Below are 27,146 nucleotides of genomic sequence, written 5' to 3'. Positions count from 1 at the left end.
CCGTATTGCTGCAGTGTGCAGTATTGGTAAAATCGTCATGTGAACTGAGTCGTTTTGTAAATAAACTGCTGTCAATAAATCCTGCTGGAGATAGATTAAAATGAAAAAATCTAAAATGTAACAATCATTCCACCACTTAGTTCCCATCTCTCAGCATGGCCACTTTCACATTAGTCAGATAAGATACTGTCAGCAACACTACAGAATCTTATATGTACTATATTAACGATACTATGCTATACTAAATGTATACAGGTTGAATAAAGCAGAATGTAAATTTCCCAAAAAACAATGAAGTGTATAAATACACGATGACCTGTGAGTTTATTAGGACGAATTTAACATGCCACGAAAACTACCCTGTAATTAGGAAACAAATCAAAACCTCATGACTCATTCTGAGACAGTCCGTGCTTTACTACTTGATGAGGTCTGTTTTTCTTGGAATAACGGGTCTGGATTGTGTTCATTTAATATTTACTGTCGTCAATAAGAACATTTACATTCTCAAGTCCACTGCCGGACAGGTTGCGACAGCATTGAAACGTGTGTTACATAGTTCTACAGTACGAGCTCTATAGCCTTTAAAGAACTATAATTTTTTAATTATAGTCGCATCGGCCGCGTCTTTGTATCCGAGGTTGGTTGGACTATAGTTTAAAGGAATATCGTTAATGGTGAGATTCTTAGCAAGCCGGTCATGTCCGCAAAGGTTATTTTTACTCATGAAAATGGTTACAATTTAGATAGTTAGTTATCGAGTTTTTAAATGACTTAGAAGCACAGTTTTAAGCTCACAGTGTTGAATATTCAACAAGCGCCAGATCTCAGACTCTGCAGTAATAATGTGAAGTGGAGCAAACCCTCAATTTATTTATTATTCCTGTAAGTTATTATTATAGATCATGTTTTGAAGACAGATCGTGTAATTGTTGAATACAGGATCGTTAATTTCAAATTAATTGTAATGAGTTTTCAAAGTAGTTATGAAAATAATACATTTTTAGTTTAGAATCTTGCAATGAAATAAACCCAGTGCTCGCCCTTGGTGTAAGCAGTTCTTAGTTGTGGCTCGGCTATGATAACCACTCGTATTACGTGTTACTGTGCCTAACTACTGCAATTAATTAATTTAACAGTTTGGTGTAGTAATAATAAACATGTCTGTCATAGCTTAAACATTACCTTAACTTTTGTAACATGCACACGTGTTGTTCACCCCTTATCTCACGAGCAACCTTTATAGGATTTTGTATTCCTCTGTTGAATACACATACATGTAAAATATATTGATGTATAATTAAAAAGAGGAAGTTTCAATTTAAAATACTAATTAAGAAGAAGAAACCAGCGACAGTACTGAATGTATAAGTGGAACACGTAAGAATGAGGAGATAAGAGTAAGGATGTCAGGTGTCAGTTGTCACACCCACGCCCGCCACTATACTTCTTGTTGTGCTATAATTGACCCAATTCCTCTGTGTCGCCGTATTTTTGAAAGCTCGTGATTCGCTTTTTTGTCGTTGACTGTGTTTACATCATGTACAAGCACGTTTATCAAATGAGTATATACTACTCGTAATGTCTAGTTTAGAGTACGCCAATGATAATTTACATTGTGTTTACATCGTGTTATTTGTTTATTCCACAATTTAACAATTACGGATTACATTGTTTTACAAGAAATGAATATATATACACCGTATTAATGTCCATTATTGTTTTTAACTGTTGCTAAACGTTTATTGGAATACATATTTAGTGGCCTGAAATGAACTTTTATGTAATATGCTTTTCGATTATGTACTATTATCAGAAATTTCTGCTCATTAATCATTATTTAATACGTCAAAAAGAACGGATTTACTACGATGCTTTTATCATGAGAAATGGAACGATAATGTCCAACAGTGATTTTTATAAATTGCCTTATCGCGTGTTCAGTAACTGCTGGATTTCCTTACGTTCCACCGCTTATTTTTACATTTGATAATATTGAAATTGTTTCTTGGTACTTTGAACCTGTACAAATGTGTTTCACAAGTAAGTAATACTATGGAGTAAGCAGTGTTAATAGTAATGGTATGTCATTATTACATGTAAATTATGTCTTTGGATGGATTTTTCTCATGAATTATATATATATATATATATATATATATATATATATATATATATATATATATATATATATATGAGAATATTGACAATTGAGGTTAGTGATGAAAAAAGACCACGTAGCTGTATGTAATTTTACTCCCCAAAGATCTCTTTAAAATATCCGTCACGTATTTTTTGTATGTTTATAAGTTTTAATATCCCTACTTGTTACTCTTTCATGTTTGTTCGAATGTAGAATTTAGCTCCATTTTACATTCCGCTCAGAGCAGCATCTCAAATCTGGGACTATCACAGGCTAGGTTTTAACTCATCCATCTTTCGGATCGAATCAATCCTTACCAACATATCTGCGTTATGAATACGTATTTTACGCCATAGCCCACAGCTCTTCCTAGACAAACAGTTGTTATAAAATATTGGTAATTTTTTATTCACACTAAGATCTTCGAAAACGTAATATTTTTATGGTTTGTACATCTTATTTAACTTTTTACCTGACAATATGTGCAGAGTGTGTCAAGCAATTAATTCTAGACAGTTTTAGGATGATGCATCTAAATGGTTATATAATGTAAAGAATGTAATACGGTTTTTATAAACAATCGTAACACATATCTCATTGAAAATATAACTATTGAACAAGTAATGATTATATTAGTGACTAAAAAAATAAATATATTTGTTTGAATGCTTCTTCCGGCAATAAAACTAATACAATTTTATAAAACATGTATTAATTATACATATTTTTATGTAAATTATATTGTATAATTTTATAGTGATTTCAAACTCCAAATACAAACCGTAAGTACAACTAATAAAAAACTAAATTTAGAAACCGAAAAAGATAACAGATGTTGGTGAATTTAAATTCAATTTATTCTGAACAGAAATCTTGGAATCAACTGAAAATCGGACTAATAGTAATTTTATTTCTCAAAAATGAAACTACAAGATCGCCCAATGTATTTGTTCAAACAGAAAACAGCGTTATAGTTTACCGAAGCGCATTGTTGGCACAACTCAAATCTAAAGATTGATGGTTACAACTGCGAAGTTAAAAGGGTTATCGAGGAGAGAGCGAAGTTTGGATGAGATTATTGCACGGTTTTGCTGGCAGAGAGTTCCACTAATGACGGGAGGCTGGTAGATTGATGGTACTCCAGAGCACTCTCTCACTTACATTTTATTCCTTCGATTAGTGGTTTTATATAGAAGTTATCGAGGAGAGAGCGAAATTTTGATGAGATTATTGCACGGTTTTGCTGGCAGGGAGTTCCACTAATGACGGGAAGCTGTTTGATTGATGGTACTCCAGAGCACTCTCTCACTTACATTTTATTCCTTCGATTAGTGGTTTTATATAGAAGTTATCGAGGAGAGAGCGAAATTTTGATGAGATTATTGCACGGTTTTGCTGGCAATGAGTTCCACTAATGACGGGAAGCTGTTTGATTGATGGTACTCCAGAGCACTCTCTCACGTACATTTCATTCCTTCGATTAAGTAGTTTTATATAGATGCTATCGAAGAGAGGGGAAATTTGGATGAGATTATTGCACGGTTTTACAGGCAGAGAGTTCCACTAATGATGGGAGGCTGGTTGATTGATGGTACTCCAGAGCGCTCTCTCACTTACATTTTACGCCTTTCATTAGTGGTTTTATATAGATGCTATCAAGGAGAGAACAAAGTTTTCTTGAGATTATTGCACGGTTTTGCAGTCAGAGAGTTCCACTAACGATGGAAGGCTGGTTGATTGATGTTACTTTAGGGTACTCTCTCACTTAACTTAATTTTTTGATCCGTAGTTTTATATAGACGTTACAATTTGTGATATTGTGGAATATGTAAAGTTGAAAAAGAGTAAAGCGTTTAAAAAAAAATCAAACGTATCAGTATAATATTTTTGAATTAAATTTTAATAAATTCTTGGATTTTAGAGTTTTAGATATAGACTATTTATGTAGTTTAATAAAATAGTTAATAAAGATTGCTATTTAGATCTTCTGTCACAAGAATCGAATACTAAAATGAAATAGCTTTCGTGGTCTACTGCGACCAGGGAACTTCATCATATTATATTACGAATATGTTGTCATTTTAGCTTTTTAGGATCACAAATATCACGTGCTTGCCAGATTGTTTGATATAGGCACATCTTCATTTCTGAGTAACAGTCATAAATGTAACTTCATACATTTACGCTTATACATTTATCTTTGTCAGGTTTAAAGTTCATAAACATTTGTGAAAATAGTGAACTATTGTGTAATAAAATAAATGCACAGCGGAATTATTTTAACTGCTCTTGTATGCATAATAGGAATAAAGTTTAATTTACAGAAATGTCAAGAAAGTGGTTGAACTAACGACATGTAGATACAATAGGTGTCATAATTTTACATTGCAAAGACTTATGTAGAGTTTGTTGAAACAATATGTTCCTGATAATAGTTTTACGATTGTGACAACAGAGGTTTTGTATAAATCAACCAACAATTATGGTGTATTATGAAGAAAAGATATATGAATTTTCTGATGATAATTTAATATTTTATAGCTATAAAGTTTTACAATTCAATAAAATATTAATAAAAACACAAATTTAATGGAATAAATTCGTGTTTTAAAATAAATACATATTGAAAATTTCTTGATTTTTGGTTTTGTTTAAGGATACATTTATGTATCACAAGAGGGCTGAAATACTCTAGCATGAGCTATATCACAGTGCAGCACTACTAATAAATGCATGTTAAATACATGTTGGTACGATTGGTACGATTATATTGGACAGAGCATTTAAGTGGTAGACAATGACACTCGTATATTCCTTTGGGCTATAACTTTTTACCGTTTCATGCATTTCACGAATTTTTATTTTACTTTTCAACGATAGTCACGTACTATTCATGATTAAAGCATTTTCAAATTATTGTAGAATACGAATATACGTTTAATTTTTAGTCCTTTTCCATCTTACGTCAAAAATAACAAAAAATAAAGTTGTGAATAATAAATTGAACTGTAATGTCCGTGAGTTATATAAAAAGTATATAATCACATTTACATTATTTATAGGTTTATTTGCTCACTTAAGAAAATAATTTGAAGAAACTTTAACTATTGTTGAGATTTCACCACCTACATTGCACATAGTCCTAGAAAGATCACGCACATGCTTCCAAGATGGATAGGTAAGGTTGGTGTGAGAGCCCATGAGGGGGATAGCGGACACTAAATTTTAGACATGTCTCCTGAAAGAAAGGGGGGATATCTCCAATCTCTTCCAGTCAAAGCGGATAGACGGTAGTGCTACCTCATGTTGCGACCAGCAACCCCTTTTAATTCTAAGGGTGCTCTGTCCACTCCAAAATTCATCATCCGCAGTAGCACCTGTATTTATAGGTTAAAACAAATATATAAATTACATTTAGCATAATTTTTATCATAAAAACACGGAAAGAATAATAATTGAAAACTGTATGATAATAAAACAAAACAAAGAATACAAATCATAACATCGTTGTATTATGCAAGATTTCAGAAACTTAATAAGCAAGCCATGTATCAAAGTCACAAACAACATTAGCATACTAGGACAACACACACTTGGCGTGTTCACAAACACGGAGTACACTCACAGACCACGTGTGAACGTGGACAACACACACTTGGCGTGTTCACAAACACGGAGTACACTCACAGACCACGTGTGAACGTGGACAACACACACTTGGCGTGTTCACAAACACGGAGTACACTCACAGACCACGTGTGAACGTGGACAACACACATTTGGCGTGTTCACAAACACGGAGTACACTCACAGACCACGTGTGAACGTGGACAACACACACTTGGCGTGTCCACAAACACGGAGTACACTCACAGACCACGTGTGAACGTGGACAACACACACTTGGCGTGTCCACAAAACACGGAGTACACTCACAGACCACGTGTGAACGTGGACAACACACACTTGGCGTGTTCACAAACACGGAGTACACTCACAGACCACGTGTGAACGTGGACAACACACACTTGGCGTGTCCACAAACACGGAGTACACTCACAGACCACGTGTGAACGTGGATAGCAAAACGTAAGGTGTATTGTTTTCTTTTTTAGCTTTGTTACTCGTAATTGTGGTGGTTAGACGTTTGAGATGTTAGTGACTTAGGTTACTCTAGAAACACATTCGAAGTAGACTCAAAATTGGCTCATTTCAACGTGTTGTGACTAGCATTTAAGGCTGTTGTGTTTTAAATTGGTGTTTTACAGTTCTATCAGATTTGTAATATATTCCATGGTAGCTTACCTGTAAATAATACATATCAGAGATAAAATTTGTTAATTAGATAAATCGGTGGGTGTAAGTTCTGTAAAATATATTCAATGGGGCTTATACCTAACAAATAAAGCATACATTAAACATTTTTGAGGATTAAAAGTGACGGAGGATACAGAAATCCAAGCCAGGCTTTAAGTGTATGTTAATAATGTGATACCTATTCTTTTTATTTACGAGTTAAGCCTTTACATTCCATTTAGCTTCAAGTTTACAAATTAACTATTGCATAACTATGATAATGGATGTGCATTTATTAATAAATTATCAATAAATGCATTAGTTTTTTACCTGAAGAACACAATAAATACCTTAGGTCTCGATGCCTAGTGTTTATATAACGATGGATTATTGTTGTAATAGTATATTGTTATATAACATTTCACAATACAATTTAATAGCGTATGGGCGTATAGTGCAAACGTATTTTTCTTGTGAAAGAAAAAAAGTTTTGTTTTGAATGAGTAATGTGATACATATAGTACACATATGACTCAAAAAGAAAACAAAATTGGCCGATCTTACATTATTTGTCCACAGAAGATATTATTGCCTTTAAAACTACAATGTTTAACATAATAAGTATATGTTAACAGATCCAATTCGTGGAACAGCCTACTAGACTAGTCTGAGTTTATTGATACATCATATACAGGTAGTGTAATCATCTGCAATAATATGTACAGAATAAAATAGCCATAATGTTCCACAACACTGTCCATGTTACAGCTCTCGTTGTCCGCTTCATCACCAGACGTTACATCGGAGAGTACGATCCTACGCTAGAGAAGGTCTACACATTCCACACTGTCATGGACAACGAGATGGTGTACTTCGAGATCCTGGATACTGCCGGCCAGCCTCATGTGAGTTCGTCTATAAACTGTGCATTTAATACCATCTTTCCGCCATTCGTGAAATGACACAAATAATGGATGAATTTAGTGAGTATTTGTAGTATAATGGAGACATACACACACTGTCACAGCGTTAGGTCTTATTTTCTGGTTAGTTAAAAGAATTTCATAATAAAATGTGTTAAATCTTATTGGTAATATGGTTCAATCGATGTTGGGTTTGGTCTCTCTTTTATTTGAGGGTGACAGTTTTCATTATTTTACGACTTAAGTGGATTATATTCTTTTATGAAATAATTTAAGAAAATTTAAATATTTTAAATATTTGTTCAGTACAGGATTACAAATAAAATACATTTTACTAAGGATATAATTGATGTATATAATATACAGATTTAACATTTTAATCTTCAGCCATTTTCATTTGGGCTAGATTAAAACACATTGTCTTTACAGCTTACTTTAAATGCATGTAGTTTCATAAGGAATAATACATTTTTCTACTTTTTCTGTATGTGGAAAGTTATCTCAAAGAGGTATGATTCATTAAAAAATATTTTCCAAACCCGAAATCGATCCATAACCTTAAAGTGGGTCACGGGTAAGGTACGATAAGCGGACCCGGTTTTTTATATCGAAGAATGTAACCATCGATACCTAATATTGCATCTCAAATCCTAGACTATCAATCGAAATAAAAGTATCTATAGTCCTCAATAACAATCATATGTTTTAAGTTAAAATATGAATGTAATATTTACAGTGATGAAACAAATTATTATAACCAAAATTAGAAAAACTGAAGTTGATTCTTTCCCACAAATTTCACATAATGGGTTTTTTGGTACGAGTCCAACATGTTGAAGCCACGAAAACACGTCTTATCATCTTTCAAAGCAATGTCGTGTAGTTTTCTAAAATTCACTGCCATTTTTAGTAATCAAATGTTACTTATGTAAAATTGAAATATTATGTTACGTGTATTCTTTGAAAGTGTTTTCAGCTGTTGATATATATTATTTAAGTTAATTGTTCAAAATAATTAATTAGTATCGACTTATTATATCGATAGTCATGAGTATATAATGTCGTTTGCCAATTTCGATATAAAAAACCGGGTCCGCTTTTCGTACCCTACCCGTACGTCACTTCCTCTATCTATTTTAACACGATCTGTTCATCCATGGAATATTCTTTGCGGAAGCATCGTAAACTTAAAATACTGCATCTCAGGATTCCTCATAGCCGATTACCCGTAGGAAAGACGGTAAGTTTACTTCCATCAACATTAAGTGATCTCAATTTACTACAACACTTGTAACATTATTTAACATGATTTGTAACTATACCTGTAAACTTTTACTGTCTTCTTCATCTTGTTCTATTCACAGCCAAATATTGCAACGTTGAAGTTGATAATGAACCGGCTCTATTTTGTTCACAGCCGTGTTTGAACAAAATTGAGTTGGCAGAAGTTTTCAAATCTTTATACGTAAATACAAGTATTCCTTTTGAAAATAACACAATTATGCCATTCTCTTGCTGTTTTTAGTAGTACGCACGACGTCCTTATACATTTTGAAACAGTCACTTAATTATCTAATAATATTATTTTAGTTTTCTGAAAGTTTTTATTTATTCTGTCAAATCTGTCCTATCACAACGTTATAATAACGTTAGTAAATAAACAGTAATGAATAAATGATTTTATTCCATCATAATCAGTACATGGTTACAAGAAGGAAACAACCAGGAAATGACTGACCACTTTTACGAGTAGTGTTATCAGAATAGGACACAATAAGCAACAGATATCTTATCAGAGTCTTATCAGATTAGAACAGCATGTGTGTTATGAGCCGGGCTGCTCTCCTTGGCGTCTGCACTAAACACTGATAAGGCCTGCTAGGCAAGACCCCGTACCCTCACTGCAATATTCACAACTGTTACATTTAATTCTTATCTTATAATATTCATAACAATAATATTCATGACAAACTAAAAAGTTTCCTTTCAGCTCAGAAAAAATAAAATATTTACAATTAATCAATTCAACTAATACAATAGTTCACCAAAATACATAATACAACATTATACAACTAAAAAACACAAATACACAGCTATTATACACGGATCTAACAAGATTATTCTGTTTTCTAGTTGCATTGTGTCAACAAATTTCTTAGAATTTTACCCACTCAGATTATTTACAACTTCCTATTAAAGAAATGAATCTTCTTTTGCTTCATTAATCTGTTTTACAATAATATTAATTTTTTGTCTCGCAAATTTCGATTCTTAAACTACTACAAGTATCTATTGTAAAAATCAGGAAAACTGCTATCATACGGATTATTTATTGAAACTTTGCGCAATTTGTGTTTTCTTTTAACTTTATCTAGTAACTTAGAATTAATCTAAGGACTGATTAACCTAGCTTTCTTAAGTTTTCTAGCCCTCAAGTTTTGAATTTTTTCAATGATCAATTACACTACTTAAAGTACTCATAAAGCAATTGGAATTTTCACTACCATTATCGGATGCAAGACATACACTCCCATTTATAGAACTTATTTGTAACAAGATACCTTTTCAAGATCAACAATGACATACATAACCAGTGCTTTGTTCTGGATGTTGCAATTATTGCAATTATTACTAGATTGATTTTTTAATGTTTGAAATACTATTTTTAAGTCTTACATACAATGACCTGCCAAACCTAAGTCGAAACTTGCACTTTAAAACATGGAATAAACTAGTATAATAAAAATGAGATCTAAACAATTTTTGGAATTAGTAGTTATTCTATTTGGGGAGTTTGAACTGAACAAAACCTATACTGATTAACATACTTAAACAACTGTGTGAACTTGGCTTATTATAAATTATATTAAGGTTAATTATACTAAAATATCCGATAAGGACAGTACTGTTATGAATGGATTCCAACTTATTAATTAATTCCACAACAAAATCATTTTCAGAATAACAGTGCAATCTATAAATACAAAAGATATTAAAAAACAATTACTGACATTTAATTTTCAAAAGGCTGTGGTACAATTTAAATTTAAATTGAACACAGTAAATATTGGCTAAAGTATAACATAAAATTCCTCCTCATAAACATATTAGCTCGACTTCGTCACTGCTAATCCAAATTTCGCTCAGGATTACAAAACTTATACTATGTTTAATTTGGTTACTAGCAAAAACATCAAAATTTTGTCACATACTTCTTACGTTCGCATATATCACGTTTTAGTTTAAATTATTCTGTGAAATAAAAAAAAGCTATTGAAATCCATCCGATATGAGTTTGTTGTTGTTTGCATATAATTATGGTAGATACTCAAATATCACGCACATGCCTAGGTACTGTGAGGCGTGACTTTCAAGTCGAACTCATAAGTGCTGATCTTTTTCACTGGCTGACACTCGGCTTTCCTGATGAAGAATTTTCCGTCTCGGCACCAGATGAACTTGTAGTCGAGTTCTTCCCGGTCGTTTCTGTATGACAGACGGTGTAAGCTAAATGTCAGTAGAGCTAAAAGTTAACTGCAAGGAAAATATGTGCTCGAAACTTGGAAATCAAGCATTTTCAAACCGATTTCGTGTTTGAGAACGTAATTGGAGAAGCAACAATATGTGATTTTATTTCTTTGAAATACATTATACTGGAAATATTTCCATTGAATAAGTGCAGGTATTGACTAATGTCATATTACTCGTATATACTGTTATAATTCAATTTATTCCCAATCTTGTCTTGAAATGCCAACTAAATGATCATTTACTCTGTTTTCAATTCAACACGTTGCTAATTGCTGAACTCACAGAGGTTACCAGTATACTAGAATTCGTCAGTTCTGGCACTATAATCCTTCCTCCAATATGTACAGTTTGTTTTTTGTACGTAACCAGAATTTTATACGAAAATCAGTACAAACCGAAGTGCCAATATCTCAGATCACCTACTCAAATAGAGCACATGCTAATTTGGTTTCTAATCAGACGTTCCTCATAAGTGTAAAACACACAGCGATAATACATTTCCAAATTTTATAAATTGGCAACAAGTAAAATTTAAGTATAGTTAAGTTACGTTTAAGCGGAGTACCTTCAGTGATTAAAGGTTTTGAGAATAATATTCTAGACAGTCTTATCTTTGACTGTAAAATAGAACAGATTACGCATGTGTCAGATATTTGTGTGGTAAAGTAAAGTAGTACCGTGCTAAATATTTGGTTTACAAACGTTATCTAATTAAAATAACAGATGTCAGGCTTGGATGACTTATATTCTTATAGACTGTTACATGATCAGAGGTTTCGTTTATTAATACCTAAGTTAGCCCAACGTGTGACCTTAAAATGATCCAAGGTTAAGATAGCCAGCGACATGTGTTTGGATGTTCAGAAATAACCGAGTTACATAATTTATTCTGCTCACCCCACTAACACAACACCACATGTTCGTGGTAGACGATGTTAGAAGTTAACTGACTGTGGAGAGACAAAGTAACCCTTGCAGCGGTTGTGAAGTAGATTCCTCGTATATTCTTTACCACCTTATTGTTTATAACAACTTCGCAGGAATGTAAAAGAGTCTAGTAAAAATACAATATATGTATAACAAGCAAACTTAATGAGGGTTAGTGTATTTTTTATATTCTCTCCTCTTTTGTACAAAACCACACTCAGCTTTAGATCTTCACCCTACATAAAATTTCCAGGAATCCGTAAAAGTTCGAAAAAGAGTTGAGGCTGTATAAAAAATCTTTCGACATATCATAAATTGGTCACAAAAACAATAAACAAATCTATCTAGTAATGATAGGTTGTAACTACCTGACAACATTTTCTATATACTTGTTTTATCTATAGAAATGCATAATTTTGGCACTTTCCCAATGGTGACTTACACACATAGGTTTGAAAGCGCAATTTATAAATATATATTACTGTTATGTCATTCGCCCTCATCCATTATTATTCGTTATAACTTTGTATTCCTCCACCACAGAACATTAAATTGTAAGTTACAAAATACAATATGTTTACGTGTTCGGTACATTGTTCAAGTCAGAAAATGAAGGCCTTTGTTTTTAATTGTATGTATGTACAATGTTATTATTGTCGGTCAACCGTACTACTTCTGCACTTTACCTGGTTACTGCATAGAGTAGAAAATTGCGAAAAATCTTTTCAACATGTCATTTGTTACGTAAAAAGCCTCAAAACTTTAACGTAACAGTTTGGATTATCAAAGTTGACACTACTCGAACAAGTATATTAGGTGTAATTCAATCGTTGTAATTCACGACGTATATTCTTAAATGCTCTTTGTAAGATTTTTCCAGAGAATCAAAGAAAGAGGACGAGAGCAAAAAGGTTAAGCTGTGATATTTGTTTTTGAACAATAACATTTTAACATCAAGTTGTCTTGAGAACATTATATAAATAAAAGGTCTAGAATTCCTCTGCCGGCATACAATGTAAAGTGAACATTTTCATAACATGAGTTGGTTAAGTTCTGAAGGTCCACTGTTAATGTGTATAAATATTCCAGGAGAGTGAGTGTCTGACTCTGGAGGCCAACATCCGGTGGGCGGAGGCATTCATCTGGCAGCATACGATGTAAAGTGAACATTTTCATAACATGAGTTGGTTAAGTTCTGAAGGTCCACTGTTAATGTGTATAAATATTCCAGGAGAGTGAGTGCCTGACTCTGGAGGCCAACATCCGGTGGGCGGAGGCATTCATCTGGCAGCATACGATGTAAAGTGAACATTTTCATAACATGAGTTGGTTAAGTTCTGAAGGTCCACTGTTAATGTGTGTAAATATTCCAGGAGAGTGAGTGTCTGACTCTGGAGACCAACATCCGGTGGGCGGAGGCATTCATCTGGCAGCATACGATGTAAAGTGAACATTTTCATAACATGAGTTGGTTAAGTTCTGAAGGTCCACTGTTAATGTGTGTAAATATTCCAGGAGAGTGAGTGTCTGACTCTGGAGGCCAACATCCGGTGGGCGGAGGCATTCATCTGGCAGCATACGATGTAAAGTGAACATTTTCATAACATGAGTTGGTTAAGTTCTGAAGGTCCACTGTTAATGTGTGTAAATATTCCAGGAGAGTGAGTGTCTGACTCTGGAGGCCAACATCCGGTGGGCGGAGGCATTCATCTGGCAGCATACGATGTAAAGTGAACATTTTCATAACATGAGTTGGTTAAGTTCTGAAGGTCCACTGTTAATGTGTGTAAATATTCCAGGAGAGTGAGTGTCTGACTCTGGAGGCCAACATCCGGTGGGCGGAGGCATTCATCTGGCAGCATACGATGTAAAGTGAACATTTTCATAACATGAGTTGGTTAAGTTCTGAAGGTCCACTGTTAATGTGTGTAAATATATTCCAGGAGAGTGAGTGTCTGACTCTGGAGGCCAACATCCGGTGGGCGGAGGCATTCATCTGGCAGCATACGATGTAAAGTGAACATTTTCATAACATGAGTTGGTTAAGTTCTGAAGGTCCACTGTTAATGTGTGTAAATATTCCAGGAGAGTGAGTGTCTGACTCTGGAGGCCAACATCCGGTGGGCGGAGGCATTCATCTGGCAGCATACGATGTAAAGTGAACATTTTCATAACATGAGTTGGTTAAGTTCTGAAGGTCCACTGTTAATGTGTGTAAATATTCCAGGAGAGTGAGTGTCTGACTCTGGAGGCCAACATCCGGTGGGCGGAGGCATTCATCTGGCAGCATACGATGTAAAGTGAACATTTTCATAACATGAGTTGGTTAAGTTCTGAAGGTCCACTGTTAATGTGTGTAAATATTCCAGGAGAGTGAGTGTCTGACTCTGGAGGCCAACATCCGGTGGGCGGAGGCATTCATCTGGCAGCATACGATGTAAAGTGAACATTTTCATAACATGAGTTGGTTAAGTTCTGAAGGTCCACTGTTAATGTGTGTAAATATTCCAAGAGAGTGAGTGTCTGACTCTGGAGGACCAACATCCGGTGGGCGGAGGCATTCATCTGGCAGCATACGATGTAAAGTGAACATTTTCATAACATGAGTTGGTTAAGTTCTGAAGGTCCACTGTTAATGTGTGTAAATATTCCAGGAGAGTGAGTGTCTGACTCTGGAGGCCAACATCCGGTGGGCGGAGGCATTCATCTGGCAGCATACGATGTAAAGTGAACATTTTCATAACATGAGTTGGTTAAGTTCTGAAGGTCCACTGTTAATGTGTGTAAATATTCCAGGAGAGTGAGTGTCTGACTCTGGAGGCCAACATCCGGTGGGCGGAGGCATTCATCTGGCAGCATACGATGTAAAGTGAACATTTTCATAACATGAGTTGGTTAAGTTCTGAAGGTCCACTGTTAATGTGTGTAAATATTCCAGGAGAGTGAGTGTCTGACTCTGGAGGCCAACATCCGGTGGGCGGAGGCATTCATCTTGATGTACTCCGTTACGGACAAGTGTTCCTTCGACGAGTGCAACCGTCTCAAGTTCCTCATCAACTATAACAAGCGCAAGCGGCGTCTCAACAGCTCAAAGGTGAGGGGCAGAGGAGTCGAGGTGGAGGGGACATGTGATATGTCTTCCTACTGCGGCCAGGCACCACGACAACCTGGCTGCCTCATTAGATTACTTCTCTTCCTGCATTATGGTTGTGCTCAATCTTGTGTGAGAAAAACAACCAACACGTGCAGCCACAACGTACAGTCACGTTCGGATTTAGTTGACTTTATTCTTCTGAATTTCAGACATTTAAAACTAAAGTTTTGTTGAAGGAATAACAACTGGGTATTATAACAGCGGCGTAAATATGAGAGAGGTGAGGTAGATGGAACCCCTCAAGAACCCTCAAAATAATATAAAATATTCGTAATACAGCAATCAAACTTGTTGAATTACTTCAGTAAAATGTTTCACTTTCAGGCCTCCCCAACTGATTTAAATCAATATTTATCTACCTGTGTGTGATGCGCTCTTCGATCAGATCCATCGCCACTCCTAAAGAAGACCTAGTTACGCCAATTTAACAAACGTAATACAGAATATATTCACATGAATTTTTTTATTTGATTATACTGGAATATACAACTTTTATATATATATATATATAAATTCAGTCCTATGTTTCTTATGTACTTCCTATTTATATCCTTTCGGGGACATATCCTTAATAATATATAGTTAGGAGTTTTTTTTTTATTTTGCTTTTAAAATATACAGTGTATACATAGTTGCTACATTATATAAAAAAGGGAATGTACCTCGCTCGCTTAACTTTTTCCTATAATGCCTCTTCCTTAACTTGAATATGAGTTTTTTCTTGTTTCTATGAGGGATTAAGAGAGAAGCTTAAATAATTAAGTCGTCCGTAAAATTAGTGGGTTCCTAACCTGAAATAAGGTATAAATGTTTAAAATGTATTATGTAAATTGCACATTCACCATTCTCCTAGTAAACACCATTGTTATTTGTCAATTGTTTGTTAAGAGGAGGCCGTAACTTTTATAAGTGAAAAAATATCCACTCAAAACATTCTACATTTCTTTCTGTATGCGAAAATTATATAATACTGCATATGCAAAAACATTGGTCGAAAATAATAATAATTAAAGTTGAGTGTTGTGGTTGAGATTCTTGCGACTGTACCAGTTCCGTGATTCCATGTCACTTCTTATTTTCATATAATTTGATACCCAGATTAATTTTTGTTTTACTTTAAGATTGTTGGAAAGAAATAAAACCCATTTATAGAGATCTTACCAAGGGAGAATTGCTAAACTACTGCCTTCCGTTTAAGTAACATTAGGACGTGAAAAGATCCTTACGGTCACCCCTTGATTCAATTAAACACTTAGTAGTGACATTTTTATAAGTACTGGTAATAATAATAACGATTCATAGGAACTAAACTTTATAGATTATATTTTTAACCTCAAACTTTAAAAATATTCTTTTTTTTACTTGAAAGAGGTACAAGAGTAAAAGTAATCGGTATTTTAATTCTTTACTATTTATAATAATCATTATATTTCTTAAAGCTCTATACATAATTCTTGCTATGCACATGCAGTGTGTTTGAATCCAATAAATGCATAAAAATCCAAATTTTCATGCAATTGTCAGTAATTTACCTCATCGGGGGGCCCATAAAAAGTCACGTTTTAAATTAGAGCATAGGTCGCCCAACTTTCTTCTTTAAATGTTCAGTTTGCGGCATTGTGTTCCACTATGAAAGAATTTAAATTCACATCTCGACCTATACTCTAATATAAGATTTTCTTCCGACTCCTTGCGTCCCCCTAATGAGATAAAATCCTAAAAATCATATAACACAATTAGATTTTTATAAGTAATATGATATACAAAGTCTCATTCCTTTACAAGAAATGGTTTAAAACATTATTAACCTTTCTGTGACTTTTCATGCACACTGTATATTCCTAAACTGTATTGATTTATTATTACCTATGATGAAAACCTTTGATTATATACCTATTTTGTTTCACTCCCAAGTAAAGTGCAACACTTCTACGGTAATAACCCCAATTCTTACGCTGCAAAATATTAGTTATAAAATGTAGTATAACATAAATATGCATATTTCACAAATATAAACGTATATGACACTTGATTTTATTTATGAACACAGATTTATACTATTTAATTATAATTAAAAATACTATCAAAACGTTTCAGTTTTAAACCTATTTCATTCTTTAGAATACTAGGTTAATATAGGAAACCTTCAATGAAAACAAAAAAAAACAGTTTATTTAACTTGCTAGTCATTGCACTGACTTTTTATTAACACAATCACACAAAGTATCAATAATTTATTAGTGATAACATCTGTTGCCAGTTTCGATCTTAAATTTCAAACATTTATAGATAACTACCCATAACGCCTTATTATAACACAGCGGTGTTCTTGATAACTTAATTCTTGGTTTATGTTTAGATAGTTTTCATATTTTGCCTCTAGTTAACCAATAAATTGAAAAAAGAAGTTTAACTTTATCATTTCCTAAATTAATTCGCAATTAATGCATAGTTATCCTTTGCTGTTATGGACAATAAAAGAGAGTTGACTCTTTCAGTATATTTGCTGGTATATATCCATTTATTAAGTTTTGCATGATATTTAGTGTGTGAATTTAAGTTTACACTAATTGGAAATAATACAGAATCTCGATTGGCATTTATGAACTGGGTCACGTGTATGACATTCTTATACCTTTTGTTGGCGAAATGAATGTAGAATCACCTAGTCACATAGTCATTAAGATATCAAAACTGAGGCGTCATGAAGTTTAATATTCCAGGAAAGTGTGACTGATGTCCCAGTAGTACTGGTTGGGAACAAGGTCGACCAGTGGGGAGACAGAATGGTGTCGCTGGAGGATGGACAGAGGAGGAGCAAGGAGATCGGATGTGTCTGTTTCCACGAAATTTCAGTCAGAGAAAGTATTGAACAAGTAAGTGACGATTCGTTATAAAATAGATGATTTCGTTAACAAGTCGATTTCAATGTCTATGAAAATGTAAGAGTTTAATATATATATAGGAGATTATAATTAAATATCTGTTCTCGGTTAGCAATGAGAATGAAAGGACTAATTTTGCGTCATGTGTGCCTTATACAATTATGAAGAGGTTTAATAACTGCTACTGTTTAACAAAGGTGTGGGCAGTGTTTAGAGACGTGTGCCAATTCTGGAAGGTACACACAAAGTTCCCCAAACTGAAGCGATCTACGAGTGAGATCCACAGCCCAGACACTCCACCAGCTCCAGTCACATCGGCATCTGCCAACGGCAAGCCTTCTCTTTCCATGATCCTAGGTAACATTTGTCTATCGGTAATATTACTGGTTCAGTAATCAAGTAAGATCCCCATAGCCCAGAAATTTCAGCTGCCGTTACATCATCTTCTGTCAACGGCAACCTGTTTATTCCAAATAATAGCATACCTCTTTCTATGCCCCTTAACCTAACTGTTGATATGTTTAATAAATTGTTTTGCCGTGTGGATATAATTAGGAAACGCCTTCCTCTTAGTCTTCATCGATAAAATTTACTGGAATGTAAAAGACAATGAGATATTCGTGAAATTCAAAACAACGATTTCACTGCGAATTAAGTCAGCATTGAAATCAATAAACTAGAGATAGCTTCTGTCTTAACATTATTTATGGAATAAATGTTGTTGTTACGTAGTTGACTTGTAGGTACATATGTAAAAATATTCACTTACTTGTTTAACTTACGAATCAGTAATGTATTATTTCCAGTATTTTGTTACAAATAAAGTATACAAGAGGAATACAAAATATTAAGGTAGTTATCAACCCAAATCGATAATACGCATATGTTTGAAGGTTTTGGAGCGTCTAAGTTCAATCTCAGATTATATAAGAAAGCAACAGTTTCTTTATTATTAGCCAATTTGTTTTAGATCGAAACGTCATATAATTGATTAAGGTAGTTATCAACCCAAATCGATAATACGCATATGTTTGAAGGTTTTGGAGCGTCTAAGTTCAATCTGAGATTATATAAGAAGGCAACGGTTTCTTTATAATTAGCCAATTTGTTTTAGATCGAAACGTCATATAGTTGATGGAGCTCGTTCGTTGGTATTTCAAGTCAATATTGTTCGTTAATAGAATTGAAAAGGGTAATTCAGTACTACTTTAGGTCTTATGTAGTGTTAAATGCCACTGATACCGTAGATTACAGCATCCAATAAGTTTGAATTGTATCACTTTGGATGTACTTGTACAAGTTTTTGCAAATGAAAAATACCTGGCAACACTCAAAATACCACAAGGGATTCCACAAAGATGAATAGTATACTCTTTTCTGTATAATTATTTTCACTCTTTTTGTCTATATTCCTCGAGGTGTGAGGAATTATTCCCTCACTAATTTTAATTTTAAGTTTAGTATATCTTATGCTGTAATTTGGATTTGGGTAACCTAACTTAATCATGGTGTATTCTCAGGCCGCCGATGGACAGAAGTAGAGTTGGATGAGGAAGAAGAGACGAGTCCAGGATCTCCTTCACCGATACCGGAGACCGAGCAGCTGCCGCCGTTCAGAGGTCGAGCCTCAACAGACGGACACCTTCTATCCCGTCCCCGACGTTGGAGGTACCCACCACCCCCGGTCACCACCCCCAGCACACGCCAGGCTGACCGACGCATGAGCATCTCCATGCGTGGCAACAACGCTAGCTGCTGATCTCCCTGTCCATGCATTTTTATATATAAGTTCCATGGTTAATATAAGTCGGTTGTTAATTCGAAAGATTTTGTTCGGATGTCTATTAGAGATTATAGTCAGATAAACGCATTGTTAATGAGAAAGATCTATTTAACTTAAGACTCTCATGTGAATAGATAACATAGGTATATTGCTCAACATCCCTGTAATTCAATCATTGGAATTCTATATCAACTGTATTCACCATGCAGTTATTATATTGTACAGTTTTCTGGGTGAAGTAGGAGCTTTTAACCGCTGTTGGTCAGCCTTGATTTAAACTTAATAGTACGCAGTACTAACGCGCATAATAGATTTTATCCCTAAAGATTTTATTAGAAAATACACCTTGTATTTAGTATACCAATGGACCATGACTTTACATTTCATGGGCGTTTGAGTCATTTTGAGTATTTTTATGACAAATTATTACAATTACTAATAAAATAATAATTGTACAATAGTAGTAAAAACTTTACTACTTTGTTAAATGAGAAATGATACTATCGTTGAGGAAAACTTATAAGGAGTTGGGTGTGTATAAATTATATATTTAAAATCAATAAGATATAAAATGTTACGACGCAAAATCTAAATCATTACAGCGAACGCTAGAGAATAGAGCCACTATTTTTATAAGCTCAAACTGTTTTCTCAGAACTTTTTTACAAATCTCATTGTGGTTGACTGTGGTTTCCTTTAGATCTATTTTAGTTTATTGTTTCTTGTGTTTCCTTTGTGGTTCTTACTGTGTGTACTGAAAAGTACATATTGAGTTAGAGTTAGATCAACACTACCTTAACATGACAGTAGAACATGGGAGTAGAAAACGAATGAACACACTAATGTAAATTTAATGTCCTTAGAATCTATTTATCCTTAATCAGTTCATAGATTTATTCCTGTTTTGATAAGTAAATTTTTAGTAAAAAATCGTTAAATTCTTGTCAGTGATAACATAAATTACAGGCATTAAACCCAAGAAATATAACTACCTTAAACAAAATAGAATATGATAATAAATGCCTATGCTCTATTGAACAGGAAGTTTAAGCATTGTCCAGTTCGAAATAAAATAACGTGGTTATGAATATTTAAAAGTATATCAAATTTTAAACTTTGCCATGCCACTCAAGATTATTCTTATACCTACGTGTCGAGTTGTAAATAAACATAAATTTAATTCTAATCTTATGATATAATGTTCGTGTAATTTATTTACTTAATCATTGCGATTTGTGTATTACTTGTACAATAGTATTTGTAGATTTCTCTATGCAGTGCTACTTTATGTCACAATCAAATGTACGCACAAGGTAAAGAATGCGTCTTTGTTGTATTGTATCAATGATTAAGTTTATTTTGACCGCCTCAGCTTCAATATTTTTTAAACATTTATTTATGTTTTATTGGAGTCCAGAAAAAGATTTCATGGGCCAATTCTATAGCCTGGGCAGGAGGACTATCAAAGAAACGACTTTATTGATAAAGCAGCAGCCAGTGTCCAAACTGAAAAAAGCTCATCAAGTCGGATCGTGACATTTTGAAGAATTTATGATACTGTAATTTTAGATCTCTCAGACATTCGTGATCAGAATGTTTACAATTTTGATCTGTTACTGACTGATATCAATTCGAGGGATGTTTATCGTCCGTCTCCATCTGTGACGGAAGGTGCTGCCGTACTCCCCATTAGCTGCGATGCTGGAGGCATTAATCTCAGCCCTTGAAGACATTCCCTCCTTTAATTCTTTTATGCTGCTTTCACATTCTTTATAGAATGTTTTCAAATTTTTTATTCACTAATGATACGAAGTTGAAGAAATAACTCACTACATTTAGTCCTAAAAGAACATTTACTCTTGATCCGGTGTGACAGGATATTCAGGAAGGTTATGTTGGGGGTGGGAGCCGCCTCGTACCAAGATCCCACGAGGAAGAATGACCTGTACTAGTACTATCTCATTCATGTCAGAGAAAATATTCCATCATATGTAGGCTAAAGCCCCACTCACCGCAACAGCCGACTTTCGAAATCGATCAGCCCTTCTTACCCAATATATCGACATTTGCTGTTAGTGATGTGCCGCTCCTGAACATTCATTCGATTTCCCAGATTTAAGTTACCCATCCGGTTTTGGTGTATCCCATATAAGTTCTACATTTAGGTAAATTTTCATTAAAAAAAACGATTTCTCTATTTTTGAACCTGCCCGAGCTAAAGTATTGATAATACAATTTTATAATGTACTCAAACAATATAATTTTATATTGAGGCTTCGGCAGTCAAAATTAACGTTCATCCTATCAGTTTCTTGTATATGTATGTGTTGATACATTGAATAAAAACTGTAGTTACATGTATGTAATAATTGCAACAGGAATTGTTATTTAAATTCATCGGTAAACGAAAAAGATTAATTGCTTAGTACATAATAGAAATTGCTGGAAATTGAACAGCCGTAAACATTTAACTGAAGATTATAGGTACCATTCTGTTCTGTTTACGAAACACTTTGTAAGCGCTGAACCATACACATGTATCTCCACATAAACCGAATATTACAGTGTTAAATGTCATATGATTGTAATATTTTCTGTTAATGCATCACATACAATAATCTATAGTTGTTGGTCGGTGTTACGTTATGCATAGAAAACTAATTGTGATTATAACATTCCTATTTGCTTTGTAAGTAGAACTTAGTTTGTCTTTATTAGCTTTTTAAGCAGCCGCCAAGTTATCCCGAGCGCCAGTGTGTGTTTTAAATGTATTGCAAGGCCTAATTTATTTTGTATAGCAACTTTTCATTGAATCAGCAGTGTGTTTTAGAACCAGGCTTAGATCTAGATGTTATTCGTTTATACATAAGTATAGTTGTCAACATTATCACATTATTTAAGTAGGTTGTAAATTATCTATGTAAATCATAAGGCCTAAAACTACGTGTGTGGTAATTATAAAAATTGCATATCTTTCATTACATATTACATAAAGTCATATTGGCATATGTATATTTTATATTAATTGTTTACTGTTATATATATACAACACCAAACGCAGCTTTACACATAAAAGTCTATTGGGTAGGAATTAAATGTAGCTATAGGAAATGTTAGTTAATACCACATTCATAAAAAAGGTGCTAGTAACCGAATAACACAGGAAATATCAGAGATCTCGTATTTTTTGTTATGAAACAAAAATTAAAATAATATCCTATGGTTTTGGAGTGATAAAGACTGAACTAGGTCTTTCTGTTTATCGCTCGAGGATGTTACACTAGAACACATTAGGCATGCCCTCGTACCTTATCCGTCCTGAATATTATGTCATTCTGGACGAAGCGCAAATGATCTCTTAGGACTAAAAGCAATGAGATGATGTGTCATGTCACCTTGGTAGAAGCAGAGGCTAACTCTGTTCAACCCTTCTCCAGTGACTAATAGGGGATAGTATTCCCTCATTTCCAGGCTTGCAATAACATTTAACACTAAGGGAGCTCCACCCACACCGACAGTCGTCTCCGCTATCATATATAATAATTTAACCCCAACATCTTGATGTGCGGCTCCTGGACATCTATGGAGACATAAATGTAAGTGACGCATCGCTGTTGCCGTACCCAGTGTAAGTTCAACTGGAAGGTAAACCAGCCGCACTTGAATACTGGGGAATAAAAGCACTCATGATAGTAAAAAATTAACAAACAGGTGGTCTCAAAATGAACAACCTCAAAGCAGATTTTTTATAAGTGTATTTATAATGTCTACCAAAATGTGCGGATTCCCTCCCATATTATCATTTTATGGCTCACTTAGGACAGTAAATGACCACATAGTACAGCCACTTCCACAGTAGCGTTGGTCTCATTACAAAAAACTACTTTATAATAAGCCCTTTGTAGTGTACTAGGTGTCCTGATTTTTTATTCAATATGCAGAAATCTAGTACTCGCTGTGAAGAAGAAGCTGGGCCAGGCTTTGCAGTTATAACATTGCTGGCCAATTTCTTACTCCAGAATCATAAAAAAAGAAATGTACTCAATATCATTATTATTATTACTCACTTTAAACTTTGCTGTTTGCTGCAAGTAAACTGCAATCAGCCATGTGCTACTACATTCAAGGTGCAATTTTATGGGGGTTCTCAGAATTATTACAATAGTGTCATTAGGCTGGTAGAACTTGATAAAATATATTCAATGTTTATACAGATACAGATATTATTGAAAATATGTTTATTACTAATTTATATACTGCGCACTTTAAAATAAAGCATATTTTTATTAAGTGTTAATTATTTTAAATAAAACATGTACAATTGTATTAGTTCTATCAACATGAGTTATTCTAGATGGTCGATCTAGCCCGGGACAGTTTACCAGGGCTGGTTATGACCCCAAATGATTGTTTATTAGCTCTCTAAAGTCCCATGCTTACTTAACCCGAGATTCGAACCTGAACCTCTAGGTTTAGGCCTATAATCTGAGGCTCAGCGCCTAGAGACGACAACCATAAAAGAGTAATCAATATCGTTGTGCTTCTAGTCCATCGAGATACTTAACAGACAGTCTACTTGAACAGAAACGCAATAAAGCGAAAGGGTGAATCTAATCCATGCTACACAAGATTAGTATTTTCAAAATTATTTCACACAAACACTTTTTCTGAAATCAAATTTCAAATATTTTCTGAATTGATGTGCTATTAAAGGATATAAATTTTCTTTGAAAAATGTAGGCTCTAAATATGTATTTTAAACAAATATAACCAAGTCCTTACAATTCTCTCTGTTTCTTTTAAATAAATGACCATGAAAATGCATATTAGAAAATGCTCGTTTTGATTTTTCTCTCTTATAACTCAAGCCATTATACTTATACTATTTCGTTTATAACTAAAAATTAAGAATTTAAATTATATCAAATATGCAATTTTATATACAATGAAACTAATGCATCCAAAAGGTAGCGGTTTGTGGGGCGTTATTGGCCATTACTTTTTTGAAAATTCCCGTTGCGATGCAGTTACAGTCAAATGAAAACGTTATTGGGAGGTGATAAGCGGTTATTTTGGCAGGAGTTAGGTGGAATAACGATTCGAACGACTTGTGGTTTCAAAAACACGGCGGATACACTTTGGGATACAGCTCGAGAAACCGCGCATTTGTTGCACACAAAGTTTCACGGCCATTTAATCTCTCATTTCGATAATCAACATTGTCCAGTAAGATCACGTGACCTCGCATTACTGAATTATTTCGTTTGGTTACTTGATGCAGAAGGTCTACGCAAAAAAGTCCAACTCAATTCCGGAGCTAAAGGATTTTATCAATTAAACTCCACAACAACTAAACAAGAAAGTACGGAAAATTTCATGAAAAAGGCTGAAGTCTTACGTTGCACGTGGCGGTCATTTGAAGGATATTATTTTTCATATTTAATGTCAATCTCTGAGAAATTTGTATAAATAATATTATAACAAATAAGTAAAATACAACGCTTATTCTTTGAATTTCAAATTGTAAACTCTCAAGTGAATCACCCATTATAAATAAGTCCGAATAAAAAATTAATGCATAAAAGACTGTTCAATCTATTAAAGATTCCATAGTTTACTTTCAAGATTGTGAAAGGACGCCAAACTTAGATGAAATAACAAAAAACCACATATAAACAATATCATAAATGGACACTCCGTAGTTGCGAGGTTGTGACTTTTTAAGCGAGTGTTCTTGTAATGCTTCTTACGCGTGAATGTTTCTTGTTGTACGTTAAATCTGTTGATAGCACAATAGGTGTTTCGCTGTTTCTTTAAATATAAATTGCTAGCTGTCAATGTAGTAAGTACCTAGTTGTTACAAGAATTAAAGGCTCCTGCCAAACGTCACGTGGGTAGCTGATTTTCTACACATCAGTCGTCAGTGAAACGTGCCTGTAAAAACACGATAGTGCCGTAATGCTGTGGGAGAATGGTAAATCATGTATACTTTGGAAAATATACTCTACAGTAGAATCCGGTTCAGTGTACTACAAACAGTTCACCGTCAGTCTGAACGGACAAAATTCACGGGCTTTTTTGCAAAATAAAATAAAAACTCTGTGCTGAAGTAGTTCGTATACTCTTTTATTTTGTTTCGAGGATTTATATATATCCTATTCGTCAGGTGAGACAATTAGTACATATACATGTACTTAAAATCTACAACCTGCATCAATGGACTGTCACTAAAAAGAGATTGAAAAAGAGGTATAAATTAAACATACTTGAAAACTACGTGGAGTCCAGACATGATATTAGCGAACTCAGGCGTTGTCACTGCACAGGGCGCAAGTCAGAGCATGATAAGTCAAGAGCACAAACACAAGTCACAATATCAAAGGTGAAACTAGAACACTAAAGAGTCAATTTACGCATTAAAGCTGGGACACAAATTTGCAGAACCATTAAAAGAAGGAAAGTAAAAAAATAAACGTACAAAGTTAATTATCGAACTAGAACTTGAAACTTTTATAATGCCTGGGATACTTTATAATCTGCTTTTAAGTGAGTGTAACATAGTAATTATATCATAGGTATGGGGTTTTAACAAAGGTTTTCATTAGATTAAAAAAAATGTAACATATCACATTATAAACGTTGAAATCCTCAAACAAAACACAACATTGTAAAGTTAAAAGTGGGAATTGTATCTCTGATATTTAAATGAATGAATAAGTAGGCATCGAGCTATAAACTTGTTGTAGATAACTTAAAATTACACACCACATATTAAAAGCTATTAATAAAATAATTTGATATGTAATAAAGTTAAAAATTATTTTTAATAAATATTTCATATACATGTTCAGATTAATATAAAGAATCATAAAACTTTGATAACATATACCACAGTAAGAATATTATATTAGATATACAATAAAATGAAAATGTACAACAGGTAAGTAAAATGAGTGTAATGGTTTTGTGTATATAACTAATGCTATAGTTAATGTAAATAAATATTGTATAACCGTTTGAAATTATTATTCATTTTACACATGGTTTTCCTTTAAATTTCCACCTAGAATAATGAATGTCTATGTCTGTTTCAGGCTGCATGTATTTCATTATTCATAAAAAACTCTCTAAATCCTACAAATATATTGTCTATAATGCTTTATTTGTTAGTGTTAAATTTTAATACTACAAATCAAAGTTCAGGAATTACTGAATTAGAGCAATAAATAATAAAAATAATAATATACGCCTGCCTACCCACACCAGGCAGTAAAAAAAGATATTTACTATAAATACTTACTCTATTTATACACGTAGTGTTTCATACTTGTATATTACGTATTTATAATACGAAGAATTTTTTCGTGTTTACTATAAATACATGGAAACAAAGCTCCGTGCGTCCTAGAACTATTGGCTTGTACTTAAAAGCTTACAAACTTATTAGCAGATAGAGAGTTGCGGCTGATGGTCCAGGTAGTCGCTTTGCACTCACGCTCTTGGC

The 27,146-nt window shown here is 33.8% G+C and overlaps 1 protein-coding gene across 1 annotated transcript in view; it reads left to right on the top strand.

Moving 5' to 3' along the window:
- Nucleotides 1–26,659, top strand: part of LOC124357448 (ras-related and estrogen-regulated growth inhibitor) — an 86,567-nt gene extending 59,908 nt beyond the window's left edge. The window contains exons 3-7 of the mRNA XM_046809269.1: nucleotides 7,208–7,344; nucleotides 14,759–14,914; nucleotides 17,698–17,850; nucleotides 18,057–18,216; nucleotides 19,380–26,659. Of these exons, the coding sequence (XP_046665225.1) occupies nucleotides 7,208–7,344; nucleotides 14,759–14,914; nucleotides 17,698–17,850; nucleotides 18,057–18,216; nucleotides 19,380–19,618 (845 nt within the window). The 3' untranslated portion in view covers nucleotides 19,619–26,659. The remainder of the gene's footprint in view (nucleotides 1–7,207; nucleotides 7,345–14,758; nucleotides 14,915–17,697; nucleotides 17,851–18,056; nucleotides 18,217–19,379) is intronic.
- The last annotated feature ends 487 nt before the right edge of the window (nucleotides 26,660–27,146 follow it).

The sequence above is a fragment of the Homalodisca vitripennis genome, chromosome 3 (assembly GCF_021130785.1).
Source record: "Homalodisca vitripennis isolate AUS2020 chromosome 3, UT_GWSS_2.1, whole genome shotgun sequence".
Classification (NCBI taxonomy): Eukaryota; Metazoa; Arthropoda; class Insecta; order Hemiptera; family Cicadellidae; genus Homalodisca; species Homalodisca vitripennis.
This window is presented reverse-complemented; position numbering and strand designations above follow the sequence as displayed.